The 20,366-nt window shown below is 42.8% G+C and overlaps 1 protein-coding gene across 1 annotated transcript in view; it reads left to right on the top strand.

The window, feature by feature from the left end:
* The window catches only part of LOC126092919 (WD repeat and FYVE domain-containing protein 3), a 327,125-nt gene that overhangs the window by 80,960 nt on the left and 225,799 nt on the right, over positions 1–20,366 (top strand). Inside the window, exons 12-13 of the mRNA XM_049908653.1 lie at positions 4,111–4,226; positions 17,498–17,737. Coding sequence (XP_049764610.1) covers positions 4,111–4,226; positions 17,498–17,737 — 356 coding nt within the window. The remainder of the gene's footprint in view (positions 1–4,110; positions 4,227–17,497; positions 17,738–20,366) is intronic.

The raw sequence follows: 20,366 nt of genomic DNA, 5'->3' as shown, positions 1-20,366 counted from the left end.
ATTTCTCCATTAGTATGTTGAGTGTATCTGATCTGGCAGCAATTGGATATCTTCTTTTTGAATAATCACATTTTACAACCTTGAGTATGTTAATTTCAGTCATTTGCTTGAAAGGTAATCAGTTTTCTGTCATGGACACGTACAGATAACTGTATCTAACTTATTTTAGTGTGCAACACAGATGATAGCTTATTTGTCAAGAATTTGTATGATCTTATTTTTCCTAATCATCTTTTGTTTCTGTAGATTTTAATTCTGTGTTTTTCGAAGCTATTTGTTGTTGTTTAGTACTGAGTCTTAAAGTGGTGGTTTTAATTCATTGGGGTCAATGTTGTTTCCCTCTGCATAGATAGCTGTTCATAACATACTAGTATTTATAAATTTTGTACCTATAATGTATCATAAAATTGGGCATTTCTGTTATTATTTAGTGAATGTTAAAGTAATGTCCTACCTATAGCCCATTTTAAGAAATTTGACAATGGACAACCATATATTTAAAAATAGTCGTGTGTATAATAACAGTTTGTGTTAATGGAACATAACTGCAGTATCTTTCTTTTGCTGATGGATTGAATTATTTGAGTTTAGTTAAATGAACTTCAACAGTGAAGGAGAGGATTTGCAGAGCATGTGTGTAGATGTAGGGCAATTTTGAAAGGAGGCCAGAAAATCAGTTTTAATATGACTGAAGTAATGGATATTTCTGTCAAAAAGATAGTTGTACACATCCTGGACCACTGTGTTGGTTGACAAGAAAGCCACCCTCACTTGCAATAGCAGTTAAATTCAGAACCCACCAGCTTGATTGTACGTTTTGCAGTCATGTGTGAGTATTGGTTGATTAATATAATACTTACACATCAAATAAACATCCATAACTCTTGAAACTTCGTGGGAGATTAAAACTGTGTGCCAGACAAGGACTCAAACTGGGACCTGTGCCTTTCGCGGGCAAGCGCTCTGTCGACTGAACTATCCAAACATGGATCATGGCCCACCCTAGGGTGTCCATTTCATTTTCATTGAAAAAGGGGACATTTAAAATTAATTAGAGAAAAACCTGGGACAATGAAGAAAAAAAAAAAACGGGACATAAATATTGTATTGCCTAAATTTAATACACATACAAGTTTACCTTTAGAACGTGCACTCAGATGATCCCAAATCACTTTTTACAATTATTCTGCCACACTATCACTGTACTTTTCACTTTTATGTACTTTATCAAGAAGTGCATTTTCGTTTCAAATTGTATCATAAAAGTCAGTACACAATACACCATTAAAGTGTGTTTTGACAATGAGTAAGGTCCTCACTGTTTCAACTTTCATTCTGTTTTTTTCATCTGACCACAAAGAGTTCACTAACGAAAACACACGTTCCACAGCAGCATTTGACCCAGGAATTACCAGACAAAACTCCACCAAATGAATCATGTTTTTCATGTTAATGTTTTTACTTTTGAAGTAAGCAAATATTTTACAGCCAGTTTGTAAGGAATTGTGCACCACATGTGCTGGACAGCCAACACCTACTACATTATTCACTGTGTTCTGTTGCAGTTTGTACAACAAATTGTTTTTTCCTTTCCTGTGCTTACCACCAAAATTGGTGTTAGTGTTGTCTACAGAAACTGCAATCACCTTTCCCTCAAGATCATATTTCTTTAAAACTTCCAGCACATAATTCTGAAGTAAATCTGAAGTTTCTCCAGCTAAATTAACCAATTAGAGCACTTTCACCGTGATACCATTTTCAGGGTGAAAATACCTGATAAGGAGAGGAACCAGCTTCAAATCCAGATGATTCAATGTATCAATCATTACTTAAATGAATCGAGCACTTTTCAGTGCATTTAAAACCTGCTGAGCTGCATACGGTGCAATAACATTTGAAACGATTGCATTACATTTTGTGTCTCCACATGTGAATTTAGGATTGAAAAGTTTTTTGACAACTGCTGTAGTACAGTCGATTGACTTAAAGCTATGGTTATGCATTGCACTGTGGTATGCAGATGTAGCTTCTTCTGCTGCCAACTGCCTATCCATTTCTGTTACTGATTTTAAGTTTACATAGTAGTCACCCACGCATTTATTTGCTCTTTTCGTTTGATCACTCATGCGATGTTTCTTCGTCTTAATGTGATTCACAATGTCAGACCTTCCACCATGACCAATAGCAAATTTTGATCTGCACAACGTACATTCTACAGTTTCTCCACTACCACTCATAAAAGGAAACTCACTTTTTATATTGCTTTTAAAATTACACTTTCATTTTGGCATAATGAAACAGTGATTGCACAGTGAAAAAAATTAACAGTATGGTGACAAAAGCCAGAGAGCAAGTATCAATGGTGTAGAATATATCTGGACCAAAAGGTTGGATTCAGTGGATCGATTTAGAAGAGAAGAATCTCCGTTGTTATTCGTAACCTATAGTGCGTTTAAAATTACTTGCGATTTTTGACAGTTCGGTACATGTTTGGGGTATGCTGAAAGTCATCACACGCTTCCTAGCGTAAATAATTGCACAGTTAATAGCAAGTCAAATAACCAGTAGCGTAAAATACTCTAGCCAAGCGGAATCATAAAAAAGCGGGACATTTGAGCGTCCCCCAAAAAACTTTCGGGACAGAGGGACATTTTGGTAAAAAACAGGACTGTCCCGGGAAAAACGGGACTAATGGACACCCTAGCCCACCCTCATAGTTTCACTTCTACTAGTACTTCGTCTCCCACCTCTCCTGCATACCATGCAGGACTCGAACGCCTAGCATGTGACAACTTCTTGAGATTCAGAGTACCATTCTGGGAGCAACCATCTCAGACTCTCTAAGCAGAGATTGTGTGAAGACCAGCTTGCTCTCTTCACTCACTTAGTGTACAAGTTTGTAGGTGGAGGGCCTTGTTTGATGGCACATTTCTTGATTTCCAGAAACCCATCAGTACAGCTTCACAGCACAGTTCAGCAACTGAAATATATGCATATGGAGTATTGAGACAGGCATGTGGCTAGATAAAAGACTTCCCGGGAAACTTACGTTAATATCACATTGTTAATATGGATACTTTGTATGAAACAAAAGCAGCAAATGACATGTCATAAGGAAGTGATATGTGACAGTTCTGTTCACACCATTATATAAATGACTTTGTGGATAATGTTGATATGCAGTCTGCACTTGGTGCAAAGACCTGTAGATAACCCCAAAATTACTAAAATTTAATCTAATGTGCATAAATAATTGAAAATCCCTTATATCATTTGATTACATAGTTGAAGAGTCAGTCACAACTATCAAGTATACAGTGGTTTCTATCAGGAGAAATTTAATATAGATTGGTAACATGAATCTGTGTGTCGAGAGGTAAGATGCCAAACTGTGATTTAAAGGAAGGTTCCTAAAGAATTTTAAATTACCTATGCAGAAGTTGCTTTCAAAATCCTTGTGTGACCAATTCTTGAGTATAATTTGTTGTTTTGAGACCCTTGTAAAGATGGATTAACAAACACCATTGGCAGATGCTCCAAAAAATGCTGTACTGTCAGAATTCAAAGAGCCCATATTCCATTTTGAAACAAGAAACATATCATTTGTTGCATCTTGCATCCAGTGTAACAACTATGATAGTAAAATTAGAGAAATTTGGGCTTGGGCAAAGGGCTACCACAGTGTATACTTCTTTCTATGAATAGAATAGTGAGAAGGATGATTATTCTGGTACCTGTTATCCTTAACTAAAAAAAGATGCAGATATATGTTTACAAAATTCACTTTGGGTAAATGCCAAGATGAACCCTTCAACAAGGATGTACACGATACCTTTCCTGTCCATCTCAGCTGAAATTCCACCTAGAATGTTGTCAGTGAGATGTTTACCCTCACTGTCTTCTTTGATCTGTTTAAAAATGTTAAAGATTTTACACATTGAATGTCATAATATTGTACGCATCCCAATTTTCAGAACAAATAACCAGTAGCCAGTATACAGCTGTGATATGTGACTGGTTCTGTAACTGCCAAATCTAATTTTCAATAACATGTAATATGACACAAAAGATTTTCTCTAATTCTGTACTATTTTGTGACATATCTTTCAGGAATTGTTCGTGAACTTCTGCTTGGTGCTGGAGGTGATGATGACATGGGAACTCTCCTGGGTATGATGCATTCTGCACCAGCATCAGCGCTGCAGCTAAAAGCCCACATTTTGAAGGTCAGTTATCAATTTTTTCAATGGTGTACTGGTAGGAGAAAAAAGCTATTCTATGGAAATGTTATGAGGGACAGGAATGCATTGGCTGTCTAAACCGGTTGCCTTTGCTGGTGAATTATTGTCACTGTAGGCCCACTGGATGCATTCTCCACTACCACCAGCAGAGTTTATGATCTTGCAAAGCTAACCATGAACATCAAGTTTTTTGCACCAGAAAATTTTCTCTCTCCACCTCATAGCGTTCAGTAAATACCAGATATTACAAGTGCCTATGGCAGTCACACATACCATATACACACGAATAATCTGTGCCATCGAATAATCTGCACAGCCCAATTTTAAGAAGGAGGGCGGAAGGATATTGGCTTTGATTTGTTTTTTATTTACCTATAATTGTTCTAACATAATGATTCTATTTACCGCCTTTTTTTGCCATCATCAGTTGTGGTAGTATCATTTTCTCATCGCCACCTTTCCATAAAGCGCCATTCTCAGATCTGTCCAATGAAATTGTGATAACACATTTTTTGTAATATTTTTCTACTAGTGGTAGCTGAATGAAGTCCCATGCTCATTTTACTCACTCACAAATCTGGGACAAATCCAGCCGCTTGATTTTTCCACTTTGTGTGAACTTGTGGTTTTCATTGGCTGTCCATTGCATATATCACTGTTTAAATACGGCTTTGAATGGACAGTTTATACACGCATCTACATCTACATTTATACTCCGCAAGCCACCCAACGGTGTGTGGCGGAGGGCACTTTACGTGCCACTGTCATTATCTCCCTTTCCTGTTCCAGTCGCGTATGGTTCGCGGGAAGAACGTCTGTCTGAAAGCCTCTGTGCACGCTCTAATCTCTCTAATTTTACATTCGTGATCTCCTCGGGAGGTATAAGTAGGGGCAAGCAATATATTCGATACCTCATCCAGAAACACACCCTCTCGAAACCTGGCGCGCAAGCTACACCGCGATGCAGAGCGCCTCTCTTGCAGAGTCTGCCACTTGAGTTTGTTAAACATCTCCGTAACGCTATCACGGTTACCAAATAACCCTGTGACGAAACGCGCCGCTCTTCTTTGGATCTTCTCTATCTCCTCCGTCAACCCGATCTGGTACGGATCCCACACTGATGAGCAATACTCAAGTATAGGTCGAACGAGTGTTTTGTAAGCCACCTCCTTTGTTGATGGACTACATTTTCTAAGGACTCTCCCAATGAATCTCAACCTGGTACCCGCCTTACCAACAATTAATTTTATATGATCATTCCACTTCAAATCGTTCCGCACGCATACTCCCAGATATTTTACAGAAGTAACTGCTACCAGTGTTTGTTCCGCTATCATATAATCATACAATAAAGGATCCTTCTTTCTATGTATTCGCAATACATTACATTTGTCTATATTAAGCGTCAGTTGCCACTCCCTGCACCAAGTGCCTGTCTGCTGCAGATCTTCCTGCATTTCGCTACAATTTTCTAATGCTGCAACTTCTCTGTATACTACAGCATCATCCGTGAAAAGCCGCATGGAACTTCCGACACTATCTACTAGGTCATTTATATATATTGTGAAAAGCAATGGTCCCATAACACTCCCCTGTGGCACGCCAGAGGTTACTTTAATGTCTGTAGACGTCTCTCCGTTGATAACAACATGCTGTGTTCTGTTTGCTAAAAACTCTTCAATCCAGCCACACAGCTGGTCTGATATTCCGTAGGCTCTTACTTTGTTTATCAGGCGACAGTGCAGAACTGTATCGAACGCCTTCCGGAAGTCAAGAAAAATAGCATCTACCTGGGAGCCTGTATCTAATATTTTCTGGGTCTCATGAACAAATAAAGCGAGTTGGGTTTCACACGATCGCTGTTTCCGGAATCCATGTTGATTCCTACATAGTAGATTCTGAGTTTCCAAAAACGACATGATACTCGAGCAAAAGACATGTTCTAAAATTCTACAACAGATCGACGTCAGAGATATAGGTCTATAGTTTTGCGCATCTGCTCGACGACCCTTCTTGAAGACTGGGACTACCTGTGCTCTTTTCCAATCATTTGGAACCTTCTGTTCCTCTAGGGACTTGCGGTACACAGCTGTTAGAAGGGGGGCAAGTTCTTTCGCGTACTCTGTGTAGAATCGAATTGGTATCCCGTCAGGTCCAGTGGACTTTCCTCTGTTGAGTGATTCCAGTTGCTTTTCTATTCCTTGGACACTTATTTCAATGTCAGCCATTTTTTCGTTGGTGCGAGGATTTAGAGAAGGAACTGCAGTGCGGTCTTCCTCTGTGAAACAGCTTTGGAAAAAGGTGTTTAGTATTTCAGCTTTACGCTTGTCATCCTCTGTTTCAATGCCATCATCATCCCGGAGTGTCTGGACATGATGTTTCGAGCCACTTACTGATTTAACGTAAGACCAGAACTTCCTAGGATTTTCTGTCAAGTCGGTACCTAGTATTTTACTTTCGAATTCACTGAACGCTTCACGCATAGCCCTCCTTACGCTAACTTTGACATCGTTTAGCTTCTGTTTTTCTGAGAGGTTTTGGCTGCGTTTAAACTTGGAGTGAAGCTCTCTTTGCTTTCGCAGTAGTTTCCTAACTTTGTTGTTGTACCACGGTGGGTTTTTCCCGTCCCTCACAGTTTTACTCGGCACGTACCTGTCTAAAACGCATTTTACGATTGCCTTGAACTTTTTCCATAAACACTCAACATTGTCAGTGTCGGAACAGAAATTTTCGTTTTGATCTGTTAGGTAGTCTGAAATCTGCCTTCTATTACTCTTGCTAAACAGATAAACCTTCCTCCCTTTTTTTATATTCCTATTAACTTCCATATTTAGGGATGCTGCAACGGCCTTATGATCACTGATTCCCTGTTCTGCACATACAGAGTCGAAAAGTTCGGGTCTGTTTGTTATCAGTAGGTCCAAGATGCTATCTCCACGAGTCGGTTCTCTGTTTAATTGCTCGAGGTAATTTTCGGATAGTGCGCTCAGTATAATGTCACTAGATGCTCTGTCCCTACCACCCGTCCTAAACATCTGAGTGTCCTAGTCTATATCTGGTAAATTGAAATCTCCACCGAAGACCATAACGTGCTGAGAAAATTTATGTGAAATGTATTCCAAATTTTCTCTCAGTTGTTCTGCCACTAATGCTGCTGAGTCAGGGGGTCGGTAAAAGGAGCCAATTATTAACCTAGCTCGGTTGTTGAGTGTAACCTCCACCCATAATAATTCACAGGAACTATCCACTTCTACTTCACTACAGGATAAACTACTACTAACAGCGACGAACACTCCACCACCGGTTGCATGCAATCTATCCTTTCTAAACACCGTCTGTGCCTTTGTAAAAATTTCGGCAGAATTTATCTCTGGCTTCAGCCAGCTTTCTGTACCTATAACGATTTCAGCTTCGGTGCTTTCTATCAGCGCTTGAAGTTCCGGTACTTTACCAACGCAGCTTCGACAGTTTACAATTACAATACCGATTGCTGCTTGGTCCCCGCATGTCCTGACTTTGCCCCGCACCCGTTGAGGCTGTTGCCCTTTCTGCACTTGTCCGAGGCCATCTAACCTAAAAAACCGCCCAGCCCACGCCACACAACCCCTGCTACCCGTGTAGCCGCTTGTTGCGTGTAGTGGACTCCTGACCTATCCAGCGGAACCCGAAACCCCACCACCCTATGGCGCAAGTCGAGGAATCTGCAGCCCACATGGTCGCAGAACCGTCTCAGCCTCTGATTCAGACCCTCCACTCGGCTCTGTACCAAAGGTCCGCAGTCAGTCCTGTCGACGATGCTGCAGATGGTGAGCTCTGCTTTCATCCCGCTAGCGAGACTGGCAGTCTTCACCAAATCAGATAGCCGCCGGAAGCCAGAGAGGATTTCCTCCGATCCATAGCGACACACATCATTGGTGCCGACATGAGCGACCACCTGCAGATGGGTGCACCCTGTACCCTTCATGGCATCCGGAAGGACCCTTTCCACATCTGGAATGACTCCCCCCGGTATGCACACGGAGTGCACTTTGGTTTTCTTCCCCTCCCTTGCTGCCATATCCCTAAGGGGCCCCATTACGCGCCTGACGTTGGAGCTCCCAACTACCAGTAAGCCCACCCTCTGCGACTGCCCGGATCTTGCAGACTGAGGGGCAACCTCTGGAACAGGACAAGCAGCCATGTCAGGCTGAAGATCAGTATCAGCCTGAGACAGAGCCTGAAACCGGTTCGTCAGACAAACTGGAGAGGCCTTCCGTTCAGCCCTCCGGAATGTCTTTCGCCCCCTGCCACACCTTGAGATGACCTCCCACTCTACCACAGGTGAGGGATCAGCCTCAATGCGGGCAGTATCCCGGGCAACCACAGTCGTAGTCCGATCGGGGGATGCGTGGGACGAGCTGGCCGTCCCCGACAAACCCCCATCCGGACCCCCACAGTGATGCCCATTGGCAACAGCCTCAAGCTGTGTGACCGAAGCCAACACTGCCTGAAGCTGGGAGCGGTGGATCCGTCGCCGACGCCCGACTCTGACTAGGCCTTATTTTGGGCGCATGTGCAAATGGCGAACTGAATATACGCAAGCTGATGGTGTTCGGTTTGAATATGGCAAGATGAGATCTCAAGAAAAACAGGACGACCTTGCAAAGAACTTTTCTAAACTAGAACACTATGACATTTCTGACGAATTTAAATTCTTTTCTAATAAATATGCAGCAGTTATTATTAATAAGGTTGTAACGTATGTGTATAGAGTTAATGTTCCTACTACCCAACAGCGTATTGATGAGCTCGCCATCACCTTTTATGGCAATAAAATAAACTACGCAGCTGCTGTTATAGTTTTAGAAGAACTTTGGTATTATATCTAGTGATTGCAGGACAGATGTTAGGCCTCCAGGGATAATGACCAACTCAGTTTTCCCTTTTTGTAATTTGTCTCGCACTTCCTCAGCTGTATGTTTGCGGAAATTGCCCAGGACCAACATGTTATGTAAATTCAGTAACGGCCAGGGCAACATTGCCAAATGTGAGTCACCCAGTCAACCAAGAGGTCATTGTCCATCCACCCTTTTGGATTCATTGATATTTTCAGAATAGTTTTCCCTTTAGGTATCACATAAGGTGTTAGCTTTCATCCATTGCCAGTTACAAACATCTTCACTGTACAATTTTGCTTCTCGTTGCCTCCAGTTCATATCATGATGCTGGATTCCTTGTTCTGGTTTTTGGTTGTCGAGTGACATCTCAAAATAGACTGGAGTTTGATCTGCATTACCAGTATGTGATTATATTGGGTGAGTCAGGAGGAAAGGTGCATGCTTTGACGGGTGATACTACTGGTGATTCTGAACAAAAAACTGCCAACAAACATATGCCTTTTTCTTAAATGTCTCCAGGTAAACCAATGAACACAGCTAGGAATGGTAAAGGTGCAGGTGATGGTAAATTAAGATACTGTTATGTTATGGTTTGTTTAATTGTGTATGTTTCCTCGCAGAAGATGTTCGAACAGTCCACTGTCAACTTCAATGCATGTTACTGCTCTTGTAGACAGGTGTTGTGTCGCCGATCAGAGCTCAGTTTTGCATTCCTTTACCTGGGCACAAACATGTAAAATACAAGCAAGAAGTTCCTCTCTTGTGTCCACTCTGTGCTTGTAGACATCGCTCTTCAACCACCCTCACAAACAGCAATCCAATGGGGTAAGATTGGATGACCTCGGTGGCCAAGCAATGACTCCACAGCGACTGATCCAACTAACAGATACTGTATCACTGGCCGTACAGAATGTGTAGGAGCTCCAACATGCTGAAAGTACATACGAGCTCATGTTGCCAAAGGGATATTCTCCACATATTTTGGTAACGCATTTTGAAGAAACTCAAGATACCGTTTCCCAGTGAGACAGTTTTCTAAAATAACTGGGCTGATGAGTTGGTCATCAATAATACCGCACCACACGTTGACTGAGAAATGTCGTTGAAAATTCGTTTCCACAGTAGCATGAGATGCGCGTGTTGTTAATTCTGTTGCAGATAAATGTTGACTTTTCAGTGAACAGAATATGTGGAATTAATTGCTCATTGGCAATGATACATTGACAGAATTCTTGCCGGGCGACAGTATCTCCTTCATGCAGATGTTGTACACTCTGCCGGTGAAAGGGATACAGACCATGCTTGTGTACTCTGCGTATCATTCATGTTTGTGGAATACCAAGTTCTTCTAGAGCTAGTAGTAGGGTTGCGTTCCACTGCTTGAAGAATGTTGTCAATTTCATTAAGAGTTTGTTGTACAGGACATTCAGAGACAACATTTACACTGGGAAGCATACCATGCTCATGCTATCTGTGAAACACTCTGCTAAACACCCTGCTATCTGGCACTCTGCAATTTGGAAATCGTTGTTGGCAGCTCTGGAATTCCCATTGGACAAACCATAGGCGAACACCATGTTAGCATACTCTGCAAGTGTGAAGATCTGTGGCATTTTCAGTACACAAAACTGTATTCGTTGTTCAGGTAACAACACAGTAGTACCGTGCACTAAAGCACTGTTGGACTGAGACTTGAGGTAAAGAACTGCACTGTGCGCAAGTGAACTGTGTACTGATAGGGCCCGAGGGGGCTTGGCATTCATTTGCTGGGTACGGGCTTGGCAACCCCGGGATTCCGGAGCTGGGGACTGGTAAGCACCGCTAGTCCTCTGTCACCGTAAGCTCTGGGCATGCTTCAGTGACCACCGTGCAGTGCGGCAGTGGAATGTTGTGTGTCTCAGCGAATAGGGATCTTGGCTTGACTGCCCGGATCGCGAGGATGTAATAAACCTCTATAAAAAAAAAACTTCAATCTCGAGGTGTGCTGCGTGCTGATGAGATGCATGGCTGTTGAGGTGGAACAGTCATTAGCGGGCAACCTCTGGGGAACTTGCCGCACCTTAGTTGTATAAGGCTTACTCAGGCACGGGGGACTTTGTCTGAGTGGACTCTTACTTCCGTAGCTGCTTGTGGGACCGAAATGTATCCTATGAAATCTTCTTTTTCTCCTCCCGGTGGAAAGGGTGGGCCACTGGTAGGTTCTAACACCCAGTCTATCAAGAGGACTCGTGGAGTCAGTCTCCCTGACTCCGGCGCTTCTTTGACGAGTCCATTCTTCAGTAACAGAATGCATTCTGGTCCTCAGAATGTGTTTCTCATAGTGAAACAGGAGGAGGGTAGTGTTTCGAGAAGGTTTTGCCCTTCTATATACAAAAGGGTTTGGAGGGAATCTATGGCTCCTTAAAATTGGTGCAGTGCTTGGGCAATGGGACCTTGGTAGTGGAAACTTCCAATTCCCAGCAGGCAACTAACCTCCACACTGCTAAATGCCTTGGGAAATATGCCATAGACACTGAGCTGCACAGCATCTTGAATTATAGCAAAGGTGCTTTGACATGCCAGGATATAGTAGATATTCCCAAGGAGGAACTGCAACGTGAGTGGGCTCCGGAAGGTATAGTTGACGTGCAATATATTATGAAAAGGATTGATGGGCATCTTATTAAATCCGACTCCTTTAATCTGACCTTCAGTAGCACGAAACTTCCTGAGCATGTTAAGGCTGGCTTCCTTCACCTTAGTGTGAAGCCTTATTTCCCAACCCCAATGTACTATTTTAAATGTCAGCGCTTTGGGCATACCACCTGAGGATGTAAAGGTGAAGCGACGTGTGGCAATTGTGGTAAGGCCGCTCATGAAGAAGTTGGTTGCTCGTCTCCAGCCAAATGTATCAGTTGCTCTGGAACCCACCCCATTTGGAGTAGGGACTGCCAAATCTTTTTAGAGGAATGCAAAGTCCAGTAAATAAAAACAATCAAGCGTATCCCCTATGGTGAGGCCAAAAGTATCTACAAGTTGATGCAGCCTCCCACATTTGCTACATCTTTTGCATCAATGCTTCAGAAGCCTACTCCAAAAGCGGATGCCTCTGTGCAGACGGAGGTGGCGAGTGTTGGCACTAACACCTGCAGATGTCAGTGCACTTGCAAGGCAGCAAATGTTTCAGAGCCTGTGGCCTCTGCTCGAACAGCAGAAAAGGGTTCAGTGGCCAACTTGGGCCAGCCCCTGGCACCTCCAACAGCTGAGGCTGTTCAGAAGCCCAGTACGGCCATTATCACTCCCACGTCAGCTCCACCAAAGCCCAACAAACTGCAAAAAGCTCCTATAAAGCAGGCACAGCAGGTCAGATCATGTGGTAAACCGTCTGACCATGTCGATGTCATTTTACATGTGCTTCCTCTGACTCTTCCCCAGAGCCGATGGAGTATGATGTATGTGTGGGGCAATCATCTTGCCACGTGACTGCTCCTCCACCTGCTGCAGTATCCCCACCCCGTCAGAAAGATAGGATGAAGGTGCTACCCACATCATACATGGCTCCCATACTTCAGTGGAACTTGCAGGGGTTCAGGACACATGTGGAGGAACTTCGTCTACACTCTCAGGGTAGTCCATTGTGTATGTCTCCAGGAGACTTATTTACATCCCTCATACTCCCCTGCGCTCCAAGGCTATACACTCCGCAAAAGGGATGACCTGTGTGGAGAGGGAACTGGAGATCTTTTCGTCAGGATGGACTGCCACTCTTCGCCTCTCTCACTTATGACAACTTAACAAGCCATTGCTGTGTCTGTGCACGTGCATTGTCCATTGACTATATGTTCCCTTTACTTCCCCCACATGATGCCCTTGATGAAGGGCCCTCACTGCCCTTATTACACAGTGCCCCCAGCCATTCATCATCTGTGGTGATTTTAATACCCACAATGTGCTTTGGGGCTCTACAGTTACCTGTCCCAGGTGTAGAGCCATTGAGAGGCTCCTCCTGTCATCCTGTGCATACTTGCTAAATGCGGGACAGAGCACTCACTTCTGCACAGCGACACTTTGCCATTGATCTCTCGCTTGGATCTCCAGCTCTTGCCCACAGTGCTCAATTGGAAGTGGCCAGTGACTTGCATGGAAGTGATCACTTCCCGATCTGGATTCACCTGCCAGATGGTGTAGGCCCCGAAATGAAATCCCCACGATGAGTTCTCAGTAGAGCTGACTGGACACTTTATAGCCAGTTGGCCCAGTTCGAACACTGTGCGAATGTCAAGGTGTGGGTGGATCATATTACCAAAATGGTCCACCATGCGACTGCAGCATCCATTCCACAGTCCATGAGCCACCAGAAGAGGCAGCCTGCCACTTGGTGGATTGCAGAATGCCGCTCTGCAATCAGGACCAGGTGTGCGGCTCTGCGTAGGTTCCAGTGTCAGCCAACTGCTGAGAATCTTGCAGCCTTTCAAGTGGCGAGGGCAAAATGTCGCCAAATTATTCGAGAGAGCAAGAAGAGGTCATGGCAACAGTTCCTGAATACCATTAATCGTTCCACCAAAAGTTCCATTGTGTGGGAGACTATCAGGAGAGTTTGTGGGAGAGGAGGGAGGTGCCCCATGGCTGCTGTAATGAATAGCAGCACTCTCCACATGGATCCACGAGACATTGCCCAAACTACAGTAGCATATTTTGCCACAGTTACCACAACAGCCAGTCAGGATCAGGGTTTCCATCACCATAGAATGATTGCTGAGAGGTGTAGTTTGGACTTCCAGTCCACCTCCAATGAAATTTGCAACTGACCAGTCTCCATGTGGGAGCTGGATTCTGCATTGTCTGTGGCTCGTGACACATCCCCTGGTCACGACAGGATCCATTACAGTATGCTACGGCACCTCACAAGGCGCAACAGAGGTATCTTTCTCGGAATTTTTTTATGCCATTTGGGCATCAGGTCACTTTCCTGACTTGTGGCGTGAGGCAGTTTTAATTCCTCTTTTGAAACCTGGGAAAGACCGCACATGCCCAAGTAGGTACCATAGTGTTGCTCTCACTAGTTGCATGGGAAAGACCTTGCAGCGGATGGTCAACCACCACTTTGTCTGGATCTTAGAATCGTGGCAACTCCTTAGTTGCTTTCAGTGAGGGTTCAGGAGGTTTCATTCCACCTTTGATAACCTTGCCCTCCTGGAGGCGGCTATACAACAAGCTTTCCTATGCCGTCATCACCTTCTAGGTGTATTTTTTGACATCAAGTAGGCCTATGATACTACTTGGAGGCGTCTCATCCTAGAGCAGCTTCACGAATGGGGTTTATCGTGGTTGTCTCTCCATTTTTATTCAGTCTTTCCTCTCGCCACGATATTTTAGATACCAAGTCAGTGACGTCCTGCCTGATTGCTTTGAGCAAGAGAACGGTACCCCTCAAGGTAGCGTTTTAAGTGTGACTGTCTTTGCCATAGCTATTAATAGCATTACGTCCATAGTGAAAAATCCTGTCCAGTGTTCCTTGTTTGTGGATGATTTCTCTGTGTTTTCCTCTTCTTCAAACCTCGCAATGACAACGTGTCAGTTTCAATTTACCATTAGATGTTTGGATCAATGGGCGCAGAAGAGTGGCTTTAAGTTTTCCACCGGGAAGTCCGTGTGTGTGTTTTTTTTCACCGTTCTTGTTCGATTTTAACATTTCCTGAATTGAGAATGAGGGACACTGTCCTTACTTTTAAAGACACAGTGAGATTTCTGGGGCTCATTTTTGACTCGAAGCTTACGTGGTTACCTCATCAAAGAGACCTGAAACAACTGTCAGTTAAGGCTTTAAGTATTTTAAAATGTCTTAGCCACAGTACATGGGGAGTAGACAGGACTTGTATGCTCCAGTTTTACAGGGCTTTTGTGCGATCTCGGCTTGATTATGGGTGCATGGTGTATGGGTCTGCAAGACCTTTTTATTTAAAGATGTTGGACGTTGTGCACCAGAAGGGATTAGGTTGGCCACTGGGGCATTCAGAACAAGCCCCATACCAAGCCTCTGTGCAGAGGCTGGTGAACCGCCACTTCAATGCAGCGATGGCTACTTATGGTGCAGCAGGCATATAAAACTATGTCCACACCATACACACCCGCATACCATACCGTTGCTCAGCTTCCTCTGGCACAGATTTTTCATAACTGGCAACAAGTAACGAGGCCCTATGGCATTCGCGCACAGGATTGCTTTTTTGCAATCGTTATGGCTGGTCTTAATGTTTTTCGTTGAGGTTTGAGCATATTTCCACCACGGCTCCTCTAGAGACCCAGGCTTTAGTTTTAGATGTGCATCATGGTTTTACCATCGTTTTCGCTGATGGCTCCAAACAAGGGGATTTCTGTGGCTGTTCTGTAGTGTTCCCTGATCATGTCACCAGGTTTCGCCTGCCTGATGAATATACCATTTTTGCAGCAGAGCTCCACGCGATCCTGAAGGCATTGGAGCAGCTGAATCGTATTTGGGGCAATCGGTTTCTCATCTGCTCTGATTCCCTGAGTGCCGTACAATCATTGCAGAATTTGTACCCAGTTGAGGAGTTGGTCCAGCTGATATATGACCAACTGTACTTGCTCCACCAGCGGGGTAAGCAGGTGTCATTCTGCTGGGTGCCAGGTCATGTCAGAATATGGAGCAATGAACAGGCCGATCGAGCTGCCGAGGAGGCTTGCAGAGAGCAGGATGTAGCACAGTATCCTATTGCCTTGCAGTCCGTCATTTCTGCACTCCACAGGAAGTGCATGCAGTTGTGGGAGGAAGAATGGCTGGAGGTGACGGCCAATAAGCTGTGGTTGGTGAAGCCAGCAACTCGGCCGTGGCGTTCCTCCTGCTAGTTGCTCAGGCGGGGTGAAGGGACCCTTACACGTCTTCAGATCAGACACTGTCCTCTCACATATAGCTTTCTATTATGGCAGGAGGATCCCCCATTTTGTGATGCTTGTGGTGTGCACATCTCTGTCTGCCACATTTTAATGGAATGCATGTTATACTGTGTTGCAAGGGCAGTAGCAAAAATTGGTGGGGATCTGCCCTCTATTTTAGCTGATGATGAGACGAATGTATCTAGCATTTTACAGTTTTACATGTCTGGACTCTGACCTAAACTTTTAGGCTTGCAGAGTGGCTGGCTCCTCCCTTTTTTTTCTTGTGGTCAGTCATCTACTTCCATTGTTTTAGCTTTCTTCCTGTGTAGTCCATGTTTTACTGCTGACACCATGCTTCGTCCAATGCTTCGGTGTGGGTATGCACATAGTTTTCCAACCTTTGTTACCTGTGTTTTACAATCTGTTTTATCTTCCTGTTCTTGGTATTTTCTTGACACCCATCTCAATCTGGTTTTGAGCGGGTGCTTGAAGACCTTGCTGTCGTGCGCCCATACAAACCTCTCCATCCATCCTGCATACTGACAAGGTTAGTAAGGATGATGCTACATCTTTCCCGTTCCTAGTTATTTTCGTTGGTTTACCCGGAAACGTTTAAGAAAAGGCATATGTTTATTTGGAGTTTTTTGTTCAGAATCTCCACTAGTATCACCCCTTAAAGCATGTACATTTCCTCCTGACTCACCTTGTGTATAGGAATGTCCGTTGCACAAATTTATCACACTGTGATGAAAATTCACTACTTTTACCTTGTAATGCCTGGAAGCTTTTGAGTGATGGTAGTGTTCTTCCAGAAGCATAATCCATTTCAATTTAAAACTTTTGGTGGCCAGCCCTAGCTAGCTTTGAAACTGGTGATGTCTAGTTCTCTGGCTAAAGCAGTGCTTTGAGTTGGCTCATCTCACTAGTCACCTTGCATCCATATTGTCAATTGTCGCCTACATATTCAAAAAGCCTTTTTTCGAGGTCCAGGTGCTTCACTTTTTGGCAACGAAATGCCCAGTGATTACTGTTCGTTTCTTGAAGCCACATTTTGTTTCTTTGTCAGTCATGAATACAACCCTCACTCACATAGTACTTTCTTCCTGTTGCGGATTCCAGTGTTATCTGTTTCTTCAATACTTTTAAGTCTTTCTTTAGCTGTGTATGAGTAATAACAAGAACTTGTAGCCATAATTAACAAGTTAACACATGCTTAATAATTCACTTCTAACATGTTATTGACACATCACAGTCTGAGGCTCCAACAACACTATAGTATAACAGGGTCTATTGTTGGGGGTGGAGCAGTACTAACCTTATTACAATTAATCCATGCACCCCAATTTTTCACCCATAGGTTCAGGAAAAAATATGCGCAGATTATTTGTGCATGTATAGTAGTACTGCAAGTTATTACCATTTATTACCAAGTTGCTGAAGTGTTTGAACTGTGACAACATTTCTTACTAACAAAATTAATGTGATGTTGTATTTTTTTTATAGTCTTTGCTGATTTGCCTGCGTGAAAGCCATCGATGCCGTACGGTATTTCGCAAAGTTGGTGGCTTTGTGTATGTAATGAGTGTTTTGGTATCTATGGAGGGCTGCCTGTCTGGACAGCCATCTCAACCCTGGGAGAGTATACCGTACACCCAGGTGCTGCATTTACTGCACATGGTCTTTAATACAGTTACTGTTGCCATGCGCTTCGAACCTGCAAATGCCAAATTTTTCCATAATGAGGTATGTAATTTTTCAGGTAAATATTTAGTAGTTGCTTTATGTCTGTCCATATGATATTTTAACACACTAAAAGTTGTCCTCTTTCTTGTATTAATGTTACAGCATTATTTTGTATCTATAACAGACCCACTCCCAAATTCCTTTGTTGTTATTAATCATTTTCATCACTGTGACACTGGTATGTATCCCCTTCATAAATCCGGACCTTGCTGTCGATGGGGTGGCTTGCTGAATCGTAGGTACAAACACAGCGGAGTGGTATCTGTTGAGAGGCCAGACAAATGTGTAGTTCCTGAAGAGGGGCAGCAACCTTTTCAGTAGTTGCAGGGGTAACAGTTCGGATGATTGACTGATCTGTCCTTGTAACATAAACGGCCTTGCTGTGCTTGCTGAATGCTGAAAGCAAGGAGAAACTGCAGCCTTAATTTTTCCCAAGGACATGCAGCTTTACTGCATTGTTAAATGATGATGGCATCCTGTTAGGTAAAATATTCCAGAGGTAAAATAGTCCCCCATTCTGACCTCTGGGCAGAGACTACCCAGGAGAATATTGTTGTAAGGAGAAACAAAACTGGCATTCTGTGGATCGGAGTGTAGAGTGTTGGCAGGTTGGTTAGAAATTGGGCAGGTAGGTTAGAAAATTTGAAAAGGGAAATGGATGGTGGAAGTTAGATTTAATGGAGTTTGGTGGTAGGAGCAACAGAACTCCTGATCATGTGAATACATTGTTATAAATACCAAGTCATATAGGAGTAATGCAGGAGTGGGTTTAATAATGAATAAGAAAATAGGAATGCAGGTAAGCTACTATGAAGAGCATAGTGAGCACAGTATCATAGCCAAGATAGACAACGAAGCCCATGCCTACCACAGTAGTACAAGTTTACATGCCAACTTGCTCCACAGATGATGAAGAGATTGAAGAAATTTATGAGATGAGATGAAAGAAATTATTCAGATAGCTAAAGGAGATGAAAATTTGTAATGTAGGATTGGGACTCAATAGTGGGAAAAGGAAGAGAAGGAAAAATAGTAGGTGAATATGGAATGGGGGAAAGGAATGAAAGAGGAAGCTGCCTGGTAGATTTTTGCACAGAGCAGAATTTAATCATCTCTAACACTTGATTCAAGAATAATAAAAAAAAGTCTATATATGTGGAAGAGACCACGAGATACCGGAAGTTTTCAGATTGACTGCATAATGATTAGACAGAAATTTAGATACCAGATTTTAAATTGTAAGACATTTCCAGGGGCAGGTGAACTCTAATTGCATGTTATTGGTTATGAACTGTAGATTGGAACAGAAACTGAACAGAGATAGGAATTTAAGGAGATGGGACCTGGGTAAGTTGAAAGAACCAGAGGTTGTTGAGAACTTCAGAGAAAGCATTAGGCAACAGTTGATTCGAACAGGGGAAAGGAATACAGTAGAAGACAAATGGGTAGCTTTCAGAGATGAAACAGTGAAGGCAGAAGAGGATCAAGTAGGTAAAAAGACAAGGTGTGGTAGAAATCCTTGGATAACACAAGAGATATTGAATTTATTTGATAAAAGGAGAAAATTTAAAAATGCAGCAAATGAAGCAGGGAAAAGGGAATACAAACATTTGAAAATGAGATTGATAGGAAGTGCAAAATTGCTAAGCAGGAATGGCTATAGCACAAATGTAAGGATTTAGAAGCATATTTCTCTAGGGGGAAGCTAAATTAAAGAGGCGTTTGGGGGAAAGACAATATGAAAAGCTCAGGTGGCAAAGCAAAACAAGGATAATGGAATGCAGTTGAATTGAATGAGGTGAATTAAATCAGGTGACGCTAACAGAATCAGATTAGGAAACATGACACTTAAAGCAGTAGATGAGTTTTGCTATCTGGGCAGGAAAATAACTGATGATGACCAAGGTAGAGGGAATATAAAATGTAGACTAGTAATGGCAAGAAAAGCATTTCTGAAGGAAGAAATTTACTAATACTGAATAAAGATTTAAGTGTTAGGAAGTCTTTTCTGAAGGTATGGGTCTGAAATGTAGCCATGTATGGAAGTGAAACATGAACGATGAACAGTTTAGATAGATAAAGAATAGAAACTTTTAGAAACTTTTGAAATGTGTTGCTACAGAAGAATGCTGAAGATTAGATGGGTAGACCACATAATTAATGAGGAAGTACTGAGTAGAACTGGGGAGACAAGAAATTTGTGGCAAAACTTGACCAAACAGAGGGCTTGGTTGATAGGATCATTCTGAGACATCAAGGGATTACCAGTTGAAAGGGAAGTGTTGGGGATAAAAATCATAAAGTGAGACCAAAGAATGAATACAGTAAGCAGATTCAGACAGATAGAAATTCATGCTTTGCTCTGAATGTAATTGATCTACACCATATTGTTCCTACATACTTATCTATCCATTTTTAAATTAAATTTGGTAGACACAGGAAACTTGATACTTATGCGACTTGTTAATTAAAAATTAGGATGGAATTAACTTTTATTCTGCATGAGAAATATTACCTTATATCCACTACTACTTCAAATAAACTAACGATGCTGAGAAGCATAGTCCATACTGTGCTAAGAACAGAGTTATGAGAGACAAGGTGGCTTGATATTTGGAAAATTAATACT

The sequence above is a fragment of the Schistocerca cancellata genome, chromosome 1 (genome assembly GCF_023864275.1).
Source record: "Schistocerca cancellata isolate TAMUIC-IGC-003103 chromosome 1, iqSchCanc2.1, whole genome shotgun sequence".
Lineage (NCBI taxonomy): Eukaryota > Metazoa > Arthropoda > Insecta > Orthoptera > Acrididae > Schistocerca > Schistocerca cancellata.
This window is presented reverse-complemented; position numbering and strand designations above follow the sequence as displayed.